At 37.4% G+C, this 16,474-nt stretch overlaps 1 protein-coding gene across 12 annotated transcripts in view; it reads left to right on the plus strand.

The window, feature by feature from the left end:
• TRDN (triadin) overlaps positions 1-16,474 on the plus strand; it is a 424,466-nt gene that overhangs the window by 99,757 nt on the left and 308,235 nt on the right. For all 12 annotated transcript variants that reach the window (XM_088840567.1, XM_088840568.1, XM_088840571.1 and 9 more), the window contains exon 5: positions 9,722-9,781. In XM_088840567.1, coding sequence (XP_088696693.1) covers positions 9,722-9,781 — 60 coding nt within the window. The remainder of the gene's footprint in view (positions 1-9,721; positions 9,782-16,474) is intronic.

The raw sequence follows: 16,474 nt of genomic DNA on the forward strand, positions 1-16,474 counted from the left end.
TTAATATTAAAATAAAAATTATAAAGATATTTTATACTGTCTAGCACTTGTGAGATATATTGAGAAAACATCCTGACAAAAGGCATTATTTAAAACCACAACCCTCAGAACAATTTAATAAACTGGGCTGTCATCTAAAAGAATTAGGATGGTTGCCTTGGTGACAGAGATTATCCTTTAAATTTCTTGAGTCTGTCATTTTAAAATCTCGAATAGATAATATTTTTAATTTATTAACAGTATGTCACGTATAGAAAAAAATTGCATGTTTTAAACTATCCATGTAAGACTTAAACAAATTTATAAACTGCTCAACAATAAACTGTGTTATGATTGTAAGTAGATAATAGCAATTTATAATAAGTAAAATACATGTAATATAACAAAATAATTCAGAAAGTCTTTACTGCAGGAAACTCATTCTTTGGACTTATTTAATTCTGGTCCCATTGGTTGCTGCTGCTGTCAGCCTTCCTATTTGTTTTATGTATGTATGGCCTCTCTTCCTAAGTTAAATGTGAGAGTCAAGCTCAGAAAGTCTTGGGGAAATTGGTTAGTCTGTGATTAACAATGCACCCTGGGAGATGTAGAGCTTAGATAAATACATTTTGATAGAATTAAACAGCCTGAAGATGAAGAAGGATAACCAAACCAATGAAACAAATTTTCATTTCTCATTGGGAGTTGTAAAGATTTGGGCTATTATGTGCTGCATGTTCCTTATGAGAATCAGAAAATTCACCATTATACATAGAAGTTCCACTTTGGGTCACCAGGAAGATCACTGAAATTTTTACCTGTCCTCTCAGGTATCCAACAGAAATATATACAACAAAAGCCAACATGTCACTATTCTACATAAAAAATACCATAAATATGTAAGCAGTGTTATTACACAAATGAATGCAGATTATCACTTAAATGCCATAATCACAAATAGGAAAAACTGAAATGAAATATTCCTTAACATGTAGACCAAAAGAAATAGAAAATTTTACCCCCTTCAAGTTAGATGGGATAGCATATCCCACTTTAAAACCTGTTTTAAATTTGTTCTGTTAAAATGAACATAATTTTAATTGTCAATATTTTATTATATGTATAATTGTCAATTATATGTCAGTTCATAGTTGATATCCTGCATGTAAACATCTATGGATAACTTAAGGCAAAGTATTAAAAATGCTCAGTGCCTTTAATTTGATTATTATTCAGCTTTTCAGTGTTCCAGGAAAACAATATTAAAAAAACCCTAACTTATTGACACCCATGATGATGACTGTGGGGGGAAAAAGCTTTAAAAACGTATTGGTAATATGCTTTTAATTTTCTTCCATAGCTTTTTATGGCTCGATGATGTATTTTTATTTCATATTAGTGTTGAATGATATTCCATGTCTGGAGGCACAAAGTATATTTCTTCACTTGCCTGCTGAAATATACCTCAGTTGCTTCCAAATTTTGACAATTATAAATAAAGCTCCTGTAATCCAATAAAAAAAAAAAAACCTACCTTTTGTACAAGTATTGCAATTTACAGTATCTTTCATATCAGTTCAGTTCAGTTCAGTCGCTCAGTCGTGTCCGACTCTCCGCGACCCCATGAATCACAGCACTCCAGGCCTCCCTGTCCATTACCAACTCCCGGACTTCACTCAAACTCATGTCCACAGAGTTTTAAAATTTCCGCCAATAGTAAAATTCTGCAACTTTCTCCAGCATTTCTAATAGAAAGTAAAAAGCTTGAGAAATGCAACTTTTTACTGTCTCAAAAGTTTCAACCACATGTATTTTAGTATTTAAGTAGTTGTAACATTGTGGAGAAGGCAATGGCAAGCCACTCCAGTACTCTTGCCTAGAAAATCCCATGGATGGAGGGGCCTGGTTGGCTGCAGTCCGTGGGGTCGCTAAGGGTTGGACACGACTGAGCGACTTCACTTTCACTTTTCACTTTCACACATTGGAGAAGGAAATGGCAACCCACTCCAGTGTTCTTGCCTGGAGAATCCCAGGGATAGGGGAGCCTGGTGGACTTCCGTCTATGGGGTCACACAGAGTCGGACACGACTGAAGTGACTTAGCAGCAGCAGCAACATTGTGTGGACATGAGTTTGAGTGAACTCCGGGAATTGGTGATGGACAGGGAGGCCTGGCGTGCTGTGATTCATGGGGCCGCGGAGAGTCGGACACGACTGAGCGACTGAACTGAACATTGTGTCCGGAGAAGGCAATGGCAAGCCACTCCAGTGTTCTTGCCTGGAGAATCCCAGGGATGCAGAGCCTGCTCGGCTGCCGTCTATGGGGTCGCACAGAGTTGGACACAATTGAAGCGACTTAACAGCAGCAGCAGCAACATCGTGTCATAAAAAACAGGTGAAATACTATCTACCACAACTTTCTTTGTTGTGTAGGAGTTGGTAGTTTATAATTTTGCTCAAATATTTATTTTTTAACTTTTTTTTACTGTATTTATCAAGTAGTTCAGTTCAGTCCAGTTCAGTCACTCAGTTGTGTCCGACTCTTTGAGACCCCATAAATCACAGCACGCCAGGTCTCCCTGTCCAACACCAACTGCTGGAGTTCACTCAAACTCATGTCCATCGAGTCGGTGATGCCATCCAGCCATCTCATTCTCTGTCGTCCCCTTCTCCTCCTGCCCCCAATCCCTCCCAGCATCAGAGTCTTTTCCAGTGAGTCAACTTGTCACATGAGGTGGGCAAAGTATTGGAGTTTCAGCTTTAGCATCAGTCCTTCCAATGAACACCCAGGACTGATCTCCTTTGGAATAGACTGGTTGGATCTCCTTGCAGTCCAAGGATCTCTCAAGAGTCTTCTCCAGCACCACACTTCAAAAGCATCAATTCTTCGGTGATCAGCTTTCTTCACAGTCCAACTCTCATATCCATACATGACACTGGAAAAACCATAGCCTTGACTAGACGGACCTTTGTTGGCAAAGTAATGTCTCTGCTTTCTAATATGCTATCTAGGTTGGTCATAACTTTCCTTCCAAGGAGTAAGCGTCTTTTAATTTCATGGCTGCAGTCACCATCTGCAGTGATTTTGAAGCCCCCCAAAATAAAGTCTGACACTGTTTCCACTGTTTCTCCATCTATTTCCCATGAAGTGATGGGACCAGATGCCATGATCTTAGTTTTCTGAATGTTGAGTTTTAAGCCAACTTTGTCACTCTCCTCTTTCACTTTCATCAAGAGGCTTCAGTTCAGTTCAGTTCAGTCGCTCAGTCGTGTCCGACTCTTTGCGACCCCATGAATCACAGCACACCAGGCCTCCCTGTCCAACACCAACTCCCGGAGTTCACTCAAACTCATGTCCATCGAGTCGGTGATGCCATCCAGCCATCTCATTCTCTGTCATCCCCTTCTCCTCCCACCCCCAATCCTTCCCAACATGAGTCTTTTCCAGTGAGTCAACTCGTTGCATGAGGTGGCCAAAGTATCGGAGTTTCAGCTTTAGCATCAGTCCTTCCAATGAACACCCAGGACTGATCTCCTTTAGAATGGACTGGTTGGATCAAGAGGCTTAGTATGTGCCAATTATTATTGAAAATTTACTGTAAAACAAAATAGACGTAGTTTTTGGCTTCAGAAAATTTAGAATTTAGTAAGGGAGACAATAATAGTAATAATAGCCAGTATTGTTTAATAATAATCAAACATAATGTTTATCAGATATCAGGTGCTGCTCTAAATCCTTTACATTTTAACTTATTTTATTCCTCATGTAAATCTATGTGGTTGTGATGGTTTAGTCACTTAAGTCATGTCCGACTCTTTTGTGACCCCATGGACTATATAGCCTGCCAGGCTTCTCTGTTGTTGGGATTTCCCAAACAAATGTACTGGAGTGGGTTGCCATTTCCCTCTCCAAGGGGTCTTCCTTACCTAGGAACTGAATCCAGGACTCATTCATTGCAGGTGGTCTCCTGCATTGCAGGCAGATTCTTTACTGAGCCATCAGAGAAGCCTAAATTTATGTGATAGGTACTATTATAAACCTCATTTTCCAGTTGAGGATATGAAGTTTGCACAATTAGTAGGTATGAAAATTATATTTGAATGGAGCAGATTGACTCAAGCATTAATTATCTTCAACACTATACAGCTTTTTAATACATGCCAGCAATGATAATATTTTTGTGTAGATCTTTTAATAGTTTATGTGTCCAGAGTTTTTTAACAAAATGCATTTTAATTATACCAGAATTTTATTGATTTATGTCATCTTTAGTATGACAGTTATTCAAATAATCATTTAATGACTACTGCAATCCAGAAATAATGAATACTTTAAATAATATTAATGTTTATTTTTTTCGCAGCAACATAATAAGTTATTCCATCTCCTCCTCTTATTTCTGAGCACTTCACAAGTCTGATGCTGAGACTAATACTTCTTCAGAGATGTTGAACTGTAATCCAATTACTTATTTTTCATTGGACTTTAGAAAAACAGCCTGACCTAGGAGGGTATATTTTTTACTATCTCCATTGAGTTATAAAGCATGAAAGCCAGAGTTTAAATTCTCTGGATTCCTTTAATAAGAAAAATGTCTAAATGCCTTTAAAGCCTAGCAAAGTGAGGTGAATAACAATAAGAATCTGAAAGAAGATTTATACGTTTTTCTCCACTTCTCATATTTACACATACTTCCCTACAGATAATGAGAAATGTGATTGAGAAAGTCAGGACTAGAGAAAGTAGTTGCAATACACTTCCCATTTCTGTGGAAGTAACATGCCCTTCTCTTAAGTACCCCTTGTATTATTACAAACACAGTAAACACTAGAGGAGAACTGAGTCATATCAGTTAAGGTTGCCAATAATTCAGTAAAACGAAGGATTTCCTTTCATTGCTTTCTGACACACTGAGATAACTGTCACTCTTTCCCATTTGTTTTTCCCTTCTCCAATTATCAAAATTTTAAATTGACCTCTGTACCTTTAAGGACCTATGGATAGTCTGACACCTGGGATTGAAACACTTTGACTTCCTGCTTTTTAAGACACAAACCCATCTCTCAGGTTTACTGTTACCAAAATGGTTTATCATTCCAACTAGAATCTGATCCTGAGACATCACATTCTCAGAGAAACTGGACTGTAACCTAAGGTGAAGCACATACATCTGGAGGTAAATAATGACTGCTTTGAGCTTTTTCTTTGTCCCTTGTATCCAGAATTGGTTCAGGTTTAGTGAACTATTTTTAAGGAGTGTCAAAGTTAAATGAAACTTTATGCTACTATGCATTACTGCTGTGTCACGTAAGTAGAGGCCTTCCCCTGTCTACAGACATTATTGAATAACTAGAAGCTAGTATTAATATATGAAATTTTATTTTTCTTTGAGGCTTGCTGAAAGCCATAGGGTAATAAATTTCTACTTTACTGACTTGAATCTTTAAATTTAATTTTCCATTCTCACACGAATGGCCCTTAGCTGGCAGGAGCAGTTGAGAGCAAGAAATTTTAGGCATTATCTGTTTATGAGAAAAAAGAGAAAAAGATCTTTCTGAAGTCAAAATTGGTAGCATGCTGTTACTCAGTTGGGCAGGAGCCTGAATGGTCATCATTTCTTGGCTGAAGTGTAAGGAGATAGAATTGGCAGGCACACTGTGTAGAGGCTACATTGGCTTCTTTGGACATTTGATAGCCATGGACAGTGACAATAGTGATGTAATACAATCCCCAAAGAAAATGTAATGTTGCAATAAAACATGCAGAGACATTTAATTTATCCTTAAGTTTGAAAAGTAGGGACAGAAAAATTTTTCTTTTTCTCTTCTAGGTTTTTTGCTGGTCTAATAATTAAATTGATATAAGACAGACTAAAAGGAGTAAAGTAAAGTTCATACATATGGGAGCCCCATTAAAAATATGAAACCTGAAGGGCAGCCAAGTATTTAAGACTTATATAATTAGAATCCTTAGCTAAGGAAAGGGAGAGTGGTCTGAGGATACAAAGGGAAGGAAGGCCATTCAGAAGAAGGGACAACAGATGTTTGGAAAGTAAAGATTGTTCTGTTATACGTATAAGTTTCTTGTATATCTGGTTATAGCTCTCTCTTTGGTATAGGCCATCTTTCCATGTATATTTAGGCAGTTGAGGGGAAGATAAAGAGCTTTTTCTGAATCTACTGGGCTTTGATTGCCTTATGCCAAAGAAACGTGTTTCACAGTAGCAAAATCAGTTCCAATTCAGAATCATCAGAAATTTCTTTTGTCATCTGTAAGCAAAGAAATGTATGTGTGTATGCCTTTACAAAGTTGGTTGTGCCTGTCTGCACTTACGTGTACAGAAATACTAAGTCTTCACGAGAGCACCAATTAAAAAAAAATTGTTGATGATGATTTTGGCAAAATATTGTCTATGTAAGTCATCATATTTCATTGTTAGCTGTAGAGATTTGTATGTGCACACACTGTATGTGTGTGTGTGAGTTTTAATCTGGGACGCCCACTTTCAAAAAATCTGAATGTATCTTTTCAGATCGGTGAGGCTGTCTTAGTTTATTGAAAGCTGAAGTTCAGAATCAGAAATAGAAAATGTTAGGACTTTGTCCTTGAGACTGTAATGAGCAGGACCCTCAGGGGCTCCCTGGACCGAAAGTCTCTCTGTATCACCCATTTTTTGTTTGTATGGGAAAAAAGAAGCTTTAGTCTCCGAGGCCTACTCTGAGTTCCAAATTGCAGACTCAAGCAGTTACTAAGGAAGTGAGGAGACGCAGAAAAGTAGTCAATCTAGAAAAGTAATGATAACTTCAACAATAGTTCAGTCACAGAAGATGCAACATTTCATATAAATTTTTAATTTAGAACATTTCATCCCATTTCTATATTCAAATTAATCTCCTTTCAGATTAGGAAATAATTTCTTAAGGATGATTCCCTTGGTGCTTGCAAAGACCACTCTAAATCTTTGAACACTCTGAATCATTTTACTTAATCAGACTGAACTATACAAGCCATGTCTTCTCCATTGCTTCTGGTAGTTTAGATAGGAGGGAGGAAGGAGAATGGTATGGGCAAGGGAGCATTTTCAGTTTGGTTTTATGATTCATTTATAGAAAATTTAACCCTGTGGATAACCTAAAAACATAATTTGCCTGCCCCAGTACCAGACCAGTACTGTCCAAAACTAATATAGTGTGAGCCACATGTATATTTAAATTTTTTTTGAGTAGCCACATTATAAAATTGTAAAAAGAAAAAAAAAAAAAAAGCTTCTTTGGTAGCTCAGCTGGTAAAGAATCTGCCTGCAATGCAGGAGACCCCAGTTCAATTCCTGGGTCTGGAAGATCCTTTGAAGAAGGGAATGGCTACCCACTCCACTGTTCTTGCCTGGAGAATCCCAAGGATAGAGGAGCCTGGTGGGCTGCTGACCATGGGGTCATGAAGAGTCCAACATGACTGAGCACAGCACAAAAAGAAAAATATGGACTTAATTTGAATAATATTTCTTATTTAATCTATAGTATCAGAGAATTTCTTCTTTCTCCCAGGAAACCTCAAACCTGTTTTTAAGACCTTTCAATAGAATCAGACAAGCCCTCCCAGATGATCCAGAATCATGTTATTTAAAAATCAATAAACTACAAATTTTAATTATATCTGCAAAATACCTTCACAGCAACTTCTACATTGGGCTTCCCTGATAGCTTAGTTGGTAAAGAATCTACCTCTAATGTAGGAGAACCCAGTGTGATTCCTGGGTCAGGAAGATCTGCTGGAGAAGGAATAGGCTACCCACTCTAGTATTCTTGGGCTTCCCTTGTGCCTCAGCTGGTAAAGAATCTGCCTGCAATGCAGGAGACTTGGGTTGTTGGGAAAAACCCCTGGAGAAAGGAAAGGCTTACCCACTCCAGTATTCTTTCCTGGAGACTTCCATGGACTGTGTAGCCCATGGGGTCTCAAAGAGACGGACACAACTGAGCGACTTTCACTTTCACCTTCTAGATTAGTGTTCATTTGAATGATTTGGGATCATAGCCTAGCCAAGTTGACACAGAAGTAAAACCACCACAATATGTCCAAAATAATATCATTCCAATATGTAATTAATACAAAAATTATGATATATTTTATTCTTTTTAGTATTAAGTCTTCATAAACCATTATGTACTTATATTTATAACTCTTTTCAATTCAGATTAATCACATATCATATCCTTAACATGTACACATGTCTAGTGGCCACTGTATTGGGCAATATGGGTCTAGACAGTGACAAAGAGTAATTAGGCTATTGCTCTAAAGATATAAATTGTCAATAAAGGTCATTTGTCAATATCGAATGACATTCTTTGTAGTCGTGACTAGGGATGGGTAGCATCTAGAATCCTTTAATAGGGTGCTGTGCTGCTCAGCACTCTACAGTGCACCAACCTCCAAATAATGATTTTTCCCATTCCAAAAATCAATAATGCTAGGATGAGAAGCCATGCTTTGGAGTAAGATCTGGAGACATAAGGTAGAGATTAAAAATAATGAGAGAAGCTGGAAGGTAAATGTTTCTTATGCTCTTTGGAAATCGTTCCACGCACCTTGAAGACTTTTTTTGTTTTTTTTTTTTTCCAGAAATATAGTTGGAAATCTTAACTTCTCTGTATCTCCATTGCCATTTTCAAAGTCATGAGTGGGATAAGGGTAGAAGGGTAGCTTTATAAATCTTATAACTGATTAATGGGGAAAATGAGGGGAAGAGATCTTCAACATGTGCTTATTTCTTTAAATGGTGAATGAAAGAAACTGTCTTTTCTGAAGATTTTAGGATTTTCCTCTAGTTGATCTTGATTTTAGATGTCCAGAAAAATTATAAAATTCATATTCAAACCTACAAATGGAGAATTTAGAATATGTACAATAATTAGCACCATCTCAGATCATCTGTGGAATAAAGTTGTGATAAATAAATAAGTAAAACTCATTAGCATTTTTCTAAGAAACACCATGGTATTTAAGACTAAGTCTCTTTTCAGAGGTAGTAATCATATTTGTAAACTCTAATCTCAAATTTACTTCTGTCCAAGTTAACAGCAAATTCAGAATTAACTATATTTTCTGAGCCTTGGCAATTTATATATACTGAACTAACAGCAAATTGAATATATTTCTTAAAACCTGATATTTAGAAAAAATGTAACAGCTAACTAATTCTATGAAATGTGTCTGTCTGCATGCAGTAATTATTGGTTAAATGCAATGCCAAATTTTGATTCTAAACACGACTTAGAGTCAATACTTCTGAGATATATTTCTTATTAGATAGTTACAGTTCATTTCACAGATTCTTAATTTAATATGTAAAAACTAAATCTTTCTAAATCTAAATGACATTTTTACTAAGGAGTCTTAATTTGTATTGAGAGTAATTGAAATAAAACATAATTATAATTTGTGACCAGATTTAACACTGAAAACAGTGGCAACATTTATTGATGTAAGTTTTAAGCTTTTTCAATAACTCTAATTTTTAGGTAACTTCAAGTTTTTCCTTATAAGTCCTAAAACTTATATCAATAAATGAAGGATTTATGTGGCAATATGTTTCAATGATTCTTTCCTTTTAGATGCCCATAAATTTGTTGAATAAAATAATTTGGACTTCATGGAAATATTATGACATTTAGATCATAGTTATGATTTGTATTTTGTACATTTTCAAAAAGAGTTTTTAAAAGTAAATCATAATTTTTCCTAGAAATACACAAAGAAAAGACTGAAAAACTGGAGAAACCTGAAAGGAAAATACAAACTAAAGGTAAGTGTTGAATTTTGTGTTTAATCTTGTTTTTATTCAGGGTATATATTTTGTACATGAGAGAATGAAAAATTTTTATGTTTAGTGCTCTTTTGTCTTAATTTTTCATAGTATTTAAGTTTACTTCTAGGGAAACTTTCTATAAATATATAATGCTTAATTATTGGATCCAAATAACTTCAAAATGGGTGACAGTCTTTCAGTTATTTGTAGCCAGCTTTTGTTTATTAAGCTAGTACCACAAGCATATATTTTGACCTATTAGCAAGCAATTTTCCTTCTTTAATTAGTTAATATAATAAATCAGAGTTCAGTTCTTTTTAACTTGAATGTTTTTATGCCATGCAATACCTTTGAAATCGTCAGCATAGAAATACAATTTTATCCTATCTCACTGATGACTGCTATGGTCTCAGAGCTTGCTTATACAGTCTCAAGGGGTAGATAGACAATGACAGTGTGATAATTAATATCCTTTTCAGCTCAACTGAATCTAGTGACTGAAATCTTGCATTTGAGGCATATTAATAATGACCAGCATTGTTTGCTCATCTTACAAGCATCACTTTTCTAGAAGTGATTCATGTAGTCCTACAATGTAAAAAAAAAAAAAAAAAAAAACTTATAGGAAGCAAAAACTTTCAAAAGGACATGTTTCTTAATATGCCCAACTTTCCCCAATAGTCAATCTCATATGATATTGGGTGAGCCAGAACAAAAATAAAAAACCTCATTATCACTGAATTTGTGTGATGCAGACTGAAAATAAAAGAATTTTCCTGGATAAAAATCGAATGTTATCTAATATTTCTTATGTCAAAAACTGACTAGTACAAAATGATCTGCACAAATATCAAAGTTGCAAATAGTAGTTTCATACAAGTTCTAATTAAGCTGAAATTATACCAGTATGTGACTCTACTTTAAAATACCATGTTTTCTTTTTTAATATACTTCATGTACTTCCTTTTTGTGAAGAGTTCAAATCATTCTGCAAATATTATGTCTTTAATCCTAATGTTTGAATTAGTTCCAGATTGGTCAGCTAATCTTTATACAACCAGGGACAATGAAGGTTGTTACTCAATTGAAACTTATTTATATTTGGACTTAGGGAACTAATGTCTTCTTTCTGCTCCCTTTCCCTTTTTGGTTCTTAATTCCTTTAGTCAGGGAAATTGGACACAGCTCTTGGCTATGGATTGACTAAGCTAGCCATCACTGAACTGGTTATGTGTTTCTATCGGCTGGAGGTTAAACAGAAACTCAACTGGTTCCACATGATTGGGGTGTCTGCTGTTTTATCTTGCAGACTGTACTACTAATCTAATAGCGATGCTGCTGGAGTGGATGTGGTGATACAGATGGTACCATTTGCATTTTGGACCTGACTCTATTAGAATCCTGCTGTTAAAGACTTTGAGCAGTGGACTGTAGAGTGGGTTTATTAAACGAGTGAGTTTTGCATAATTAAAACAGTGAATCTGGCTGAAGTTTAAAATAAATTTCTGAAAGCCTGCGCTAGAGATTAGTACCTGAATATATTTCTTGAATAGATGAAATATATTTGGGGAAAGTGAACATTTCTCAAGATAGAGAAAATAGAGCTTCGGTTGTTCAACAGTGAAATAGGCTTCAGAGATACCTTTTCTACAGTTGTTGTTGTTTTTTTTTTGTACAAGTATGAACAAAAGATTTCATTTTACTGCTTAGTTTCCTCATCCAGGTAGAATAGGATAAAACCTGCTTTCTATTCCCAAGTAGTTCAGTGAAAATAAATGTGGTTTTATAACTGCTCATATGTATAGATGAATATTTTCTCTATGCCACATTCCATATCAGTTATGGTTATATATGATAGATAGTTAGGAATTTGTTATCAAAGCACTTTGAATTCTTATAAGGAAAGGTAGAGTATATCCAAGGTAATAGTGACCTGCATTGATTATAGACAAGTCAGCAAATATCTGAGTCTAAAGAGATATGTTATGTAAAAGCTGGTGTATTAACTTCTGTTGCACAAAATGTCTTCATTCCTCTGTATTCTTTGTCCTAAAAATTAACATCACCATTCACCCATGTTATTCAAGCTAAAAAGTTAGGAGTCATTTTGACCTGAAGTGGTACTCACCCCTGACTGGACCTTAGAATCATCTGGATAAGTTTTAAAGTATATATATCCAGGCCTTTCCTGATGGTTCAGTGGTAAACAGTCTACCTGGAAATGCGGGGGACATGGGTGTGACCCCTGTTCCAGGAGGATCCTACATGATGTGGAGCAACTAAGCCTATGCACCACAACCACTGAGCCTGTGCTCTAGAGCCTGGGAACTACTGAGCCCATGTGCCACAGCTACTGAGGCCTACGCGTCCTAGGGCCCATGCCCAGCGAAAAGGGAAACCACCACGATGCGAAGCCCACACACTGAAATTCGAGAGTAGCCCCAACTCACCCCAACTAGAAAAAAGTCTGTTTATCAAAGAAGGCTCAGCACAACCAAAAATAAAATATATAAAATTAAAAAGAAAGAAAAGAGGTTGTAATTTAAAAAAAAACAATCCAATACAAAAAATACACACATATATATATATATATATATATCCATGCAGATTCTATCCTGGTTCCTTTAATGTTTGGGAGGTAAGGCTGGAATTCAAGTCAACCTCTTCAGATGAGAAGTCATGGTTAGAATGTAGTCAGTTAAACTCCTGGCCTAGAGTTCAAGTATATCCCACAGAAGTTCTCTTTGACCAGTCAGTATGTTAACATAACTTACACCTGGATATCATTAGGTAGATCCTGCACCCACTGTTTACCAGTCTCCTCCGTTCTCCCTTGTCACTGCTGGAGTAGACATTTATTTATCTCCTTTACCTCTGAAGGCATCTGAGTTGCAATCCCTGACTTGTTGGTGTCTTTCAATACAAAAGCTGCTTAGCCCCTTGTCGTCCTCCCTTTTCACTCTAATTTAGTCCATTCTCACCTCTCCTCTCCCATTACTATCCCTTCTACAATCATCTACCAATTAGGTGGTGAAAGTCACTTCTTAGGTGACTTCTGCATTAACCTCTCAGGCCTCCCCTGCATTAGCCCACCAGGCTCCTCTGTCCAAGGGATTTCCCAGGCAATGATACTGGAGTGGGTTGCCATTTCCTTCTCCAGGGGATCATCACAACCCAGGAGTCGAACCCAGGTCTCCTGCATTGCAGGCTGATTCTTTACGTCTGAACCACTATGGAAGCCCCCATTAACCTCTCAAATCCATACTAATCATGCTCATGGGCTTAAATTCATCTGTTGTCATCACAGTGCTATATACAGAGATAAAAGCAGCCACACTGTCTGTCATGAGATAAAAGGCCCTCATCATTATGATCACTAATAGATAGCCCTACACATTTCCAGCTTTGTCCACTTTACCACTTACCTTCCTTACTCTGCAACCTCCTTATAAGTCTCTTCCACTCCCAACTCTCTCCTTGCTCCACACCAGCACTGCAACCCAGACCCCACCAACACCCCCAACCAACCCCATGCCATAGACTGAACTGCTGGGCAGTCCCTAAGCCAGCCCTGCTGCTGTCTCATAACTCTGTGCTTTTATATGCCTGTCCTCTTGACCATCAGCCACAGGGCAGGCTTCTGCTCATTTATTTGATTCTCAGATGGAAAGTCAAATCCTTCAATAGGCCTCCTTTGCTATCGCTCACTCTGTGGGCATTTTGTTACTTCCTCCATGCTACTTTACATCCATGCCTTCAGCCTTTAAAGCTTTTTGACACCAAATTTTAAATGTGGGTGTGTGGATCTAACTCACTGAGAGCAGAAACAGTTTGTCTTCGTATATGTTATAGGTCTGTGTTGACATTTGCTCATATGATTCTGTGTTTCCTTATCAGTGAACAAAGAGACTCAGACTCAGTGGTCTCTCAGGATCAGATCAGATCTGAGTTGTGTGCTTATATTAAAATAAAAATCATTCTAGTATCCTCTGTCCCAAACAATTGCCTGATATGGGGATTGGACCCTTGCTTCAGTTCCCCCACTCGCCAAGAGCAGGTCCAGTCCTGCTACCTCTCCTGTTTTTCCCCCTACTTTCTTCATCCTACTGAGTTTTGGTTGGTTCTATATATTCTTTTCCAGTAGTAAGGTATTCCTGCCTGCTGTCAGCTGGTGTTCTGCAAGATCTCCTGTGTCTGAAGGTATATACCTGATGTATCTGTGGAGAGAGATGTATTCCACATGCACCTACTCCTCTGCAATCTTCTGTCTCCTCAAAAATCATTTTAATATCTCTAAAGTGCCAAACATATTAAACACACTCAACATATGTTGAAATATCAATGAATTAATTAGTAAAGCATTTGTTTTCTCTATTTTGTTAATATTGACTTGATTCTGATGGAGAGGTATTTCTCTTGCCATTTCTATGTTTATTTTCAAATATATATAATTATGCAACTTTAACTGGGCCACTGTCATGTCAAATTTATTTGGTCAGAGGCAATTGAAGAATTTAACAGTTCCATATTAAAACAAAATAACCCACAATAAGTGTATAATATAATAATATAGGTTAAAGTAATGCAGATTAATTTGGACACTTTGGAAAGTAAAAAAAAAGAAAGAAACTAGTAAAATTCAATTATCGAGAAAAACAGTATTTCATATTTTACTTCTCCCTCCCCCTTTTTTTCCTGCATGTGTTTACTCTTTTACTGAGTATTATCTTATTTCTTTTTCAATTGCAAATTAATTGTTGGTTTCAGATAATAGTTACACTTTTACTTAACTATTAAACATGTGGATATATTCATAGAACAAAGTAAACCAGAAAAGACTAGAACTAGATGATAAACATATAACTAGCTGAGAGAATTTTGTCTCTCTAGAATGGCTCCTAGACAATCAGTTCAGTTCAGTTCAGTTCAGTCGCTCAGTCGTGTCCGACTCTCCGCGACCCCATGAATCACGGAGGGCCTTTTAAGCATTCAGAACAATAGGTGTCTGCTACATCCACTTGGGTTGTCAAGTGTTCATGTGGAGAACTGGCCTTCAGGAATAGGGAAGGCAGAGTGTGTGCTGAGGAACTGCATGTAATTAACATCTGAGTAGGCCAATTGGTGGGAATGGAGGAGTGACCTGGAATACAGATGGTGTAAATAGAAAAACTGGCAATAGCCATTAGGCAATAATACATATTAATTTATTCATTGCATTTCAGTTCAGTTCAGTCGCTCGGTCGTGTCCAGCTCTTTGTGACCCCATGAACCTCAGCACCCTAGGCCTACCTGTCCATCACCAACTCCTGGAGTCCACCCAAACCCATGTCCATTGAGTCGTTGACGCCATCCAACCATCCTGTCCTCTGTTGTCCCCTTCTCCTCATTACCTCAATCTTTCCCAGCATCAGGGTCTTTTCCAGTGAGTCAGCTCTTTGCACCAGGTGGCCAAAGTATTGGAGTTTCAGCTTCAACATCAGCCCATCCAATGAACACCCAGGACTGATCTCCTTTAGGATGGACTGGTTGGATCTCCTTGCAGTCCAAGGGACTCTCAAGAGTCTTCTCCAACATCACGGTTCAAAAGCATCAATTCTTTGGTGCTCAGTTTTCTTTATAGTCCAACTCTCACATCCATACATGACCACTGGAAAAACCACAGCCTTGACTAGATAGACCTTTGTGACAAAGTAATATCTTTGCTTTTTAATATGCTATCTAGGTTGGTCATAACTTTCCTTCCAAGGAGTAAGTTTCTTTTAATTTCATGGCTTCAATCACCACCTGCAGTGATTTTGGAGCCCAGAAAAATAAAGTCAGACACTGCCTCCACTGTTTCCAACTGGACATGAGTTTGAGTGAACTCCGGGAGTTGGTGATGGACAGGGAGGCCTGGCGTGCTGTGATTCATGGGGTCGCGGAGAGTTGGACACTACTGAGTGACTGAACTGAACTGAACTGAATGGGACCATATGCCATGATCTTAGTTTTCTGAATGTTGCGATTTAAGCCAACTTTTTCACTCTCCTCTTTCACTTTCATCAAGAGGCTCTTTAGTTCTTCTTCACTTTCTCCCATGAGGATGGTTTCGTCTGCATATCTGAGGTTATTGATATTTTTCCTAGCAATCTTGATTCAAGCTTGTTTTTCCTCCAGCCCAGTGCTTCTCATGATGTACTCTGCATATAAGTTAAATAAGCAGGGTGACAATATAAAACCTTGACGTACTCCTTTTCCTATTTGAAACCAGTCTGTTATTCCATGTCCAGTGCTAACTGTCCAGTGCTTCCTGACCTGCATACAGGTTTCTCAAGAGGCAGGTCAGGTGGTCTGGAATTCCCAACTTTTTCAGAATTTTCCAGTTTATTGTGATCCACACAGTCAAAGGCTTTGGCATACTCAATGAAGCAGAAATAGATGTTTTTCTGGAACTCTCTTGCTTTTCGATGATCCAACAGATGTTGGCAATTTGATCTCTGGTTCCTCTGACTTTTCTAAAACCAGCTTGAACCTCCGGAAGTTCATGGTTCACATATTGCTGAAGCCTGGCTTGGAGAATTTTGAGCATGACTTTACTAGCGTGTGAGATGAGTGCAATTGTGCATTAGTTTGAGCATTCTTTGGCATTGCCTTTCCTTGGGATTGGTATGAAAACTGACCTGTTCCAGTCCTGTGGCCACTGCTGAGTTT

The sequence above is a fragment of the Moschus berezovskii genome, chromosome 10 (genome assembly GCF_049115385.1).
Source record: "Moschus berezovskii isolate FMDL1 chromosome 10, NW_MosBer_1.0, whole genome shotgun sequence".
Taxonomy (NCBI): Eukaryota; Metazoa; Chordata; class Mammalia; order Artiodactyla; family Moschidae; genus Moschus; species Moschus berezovskii.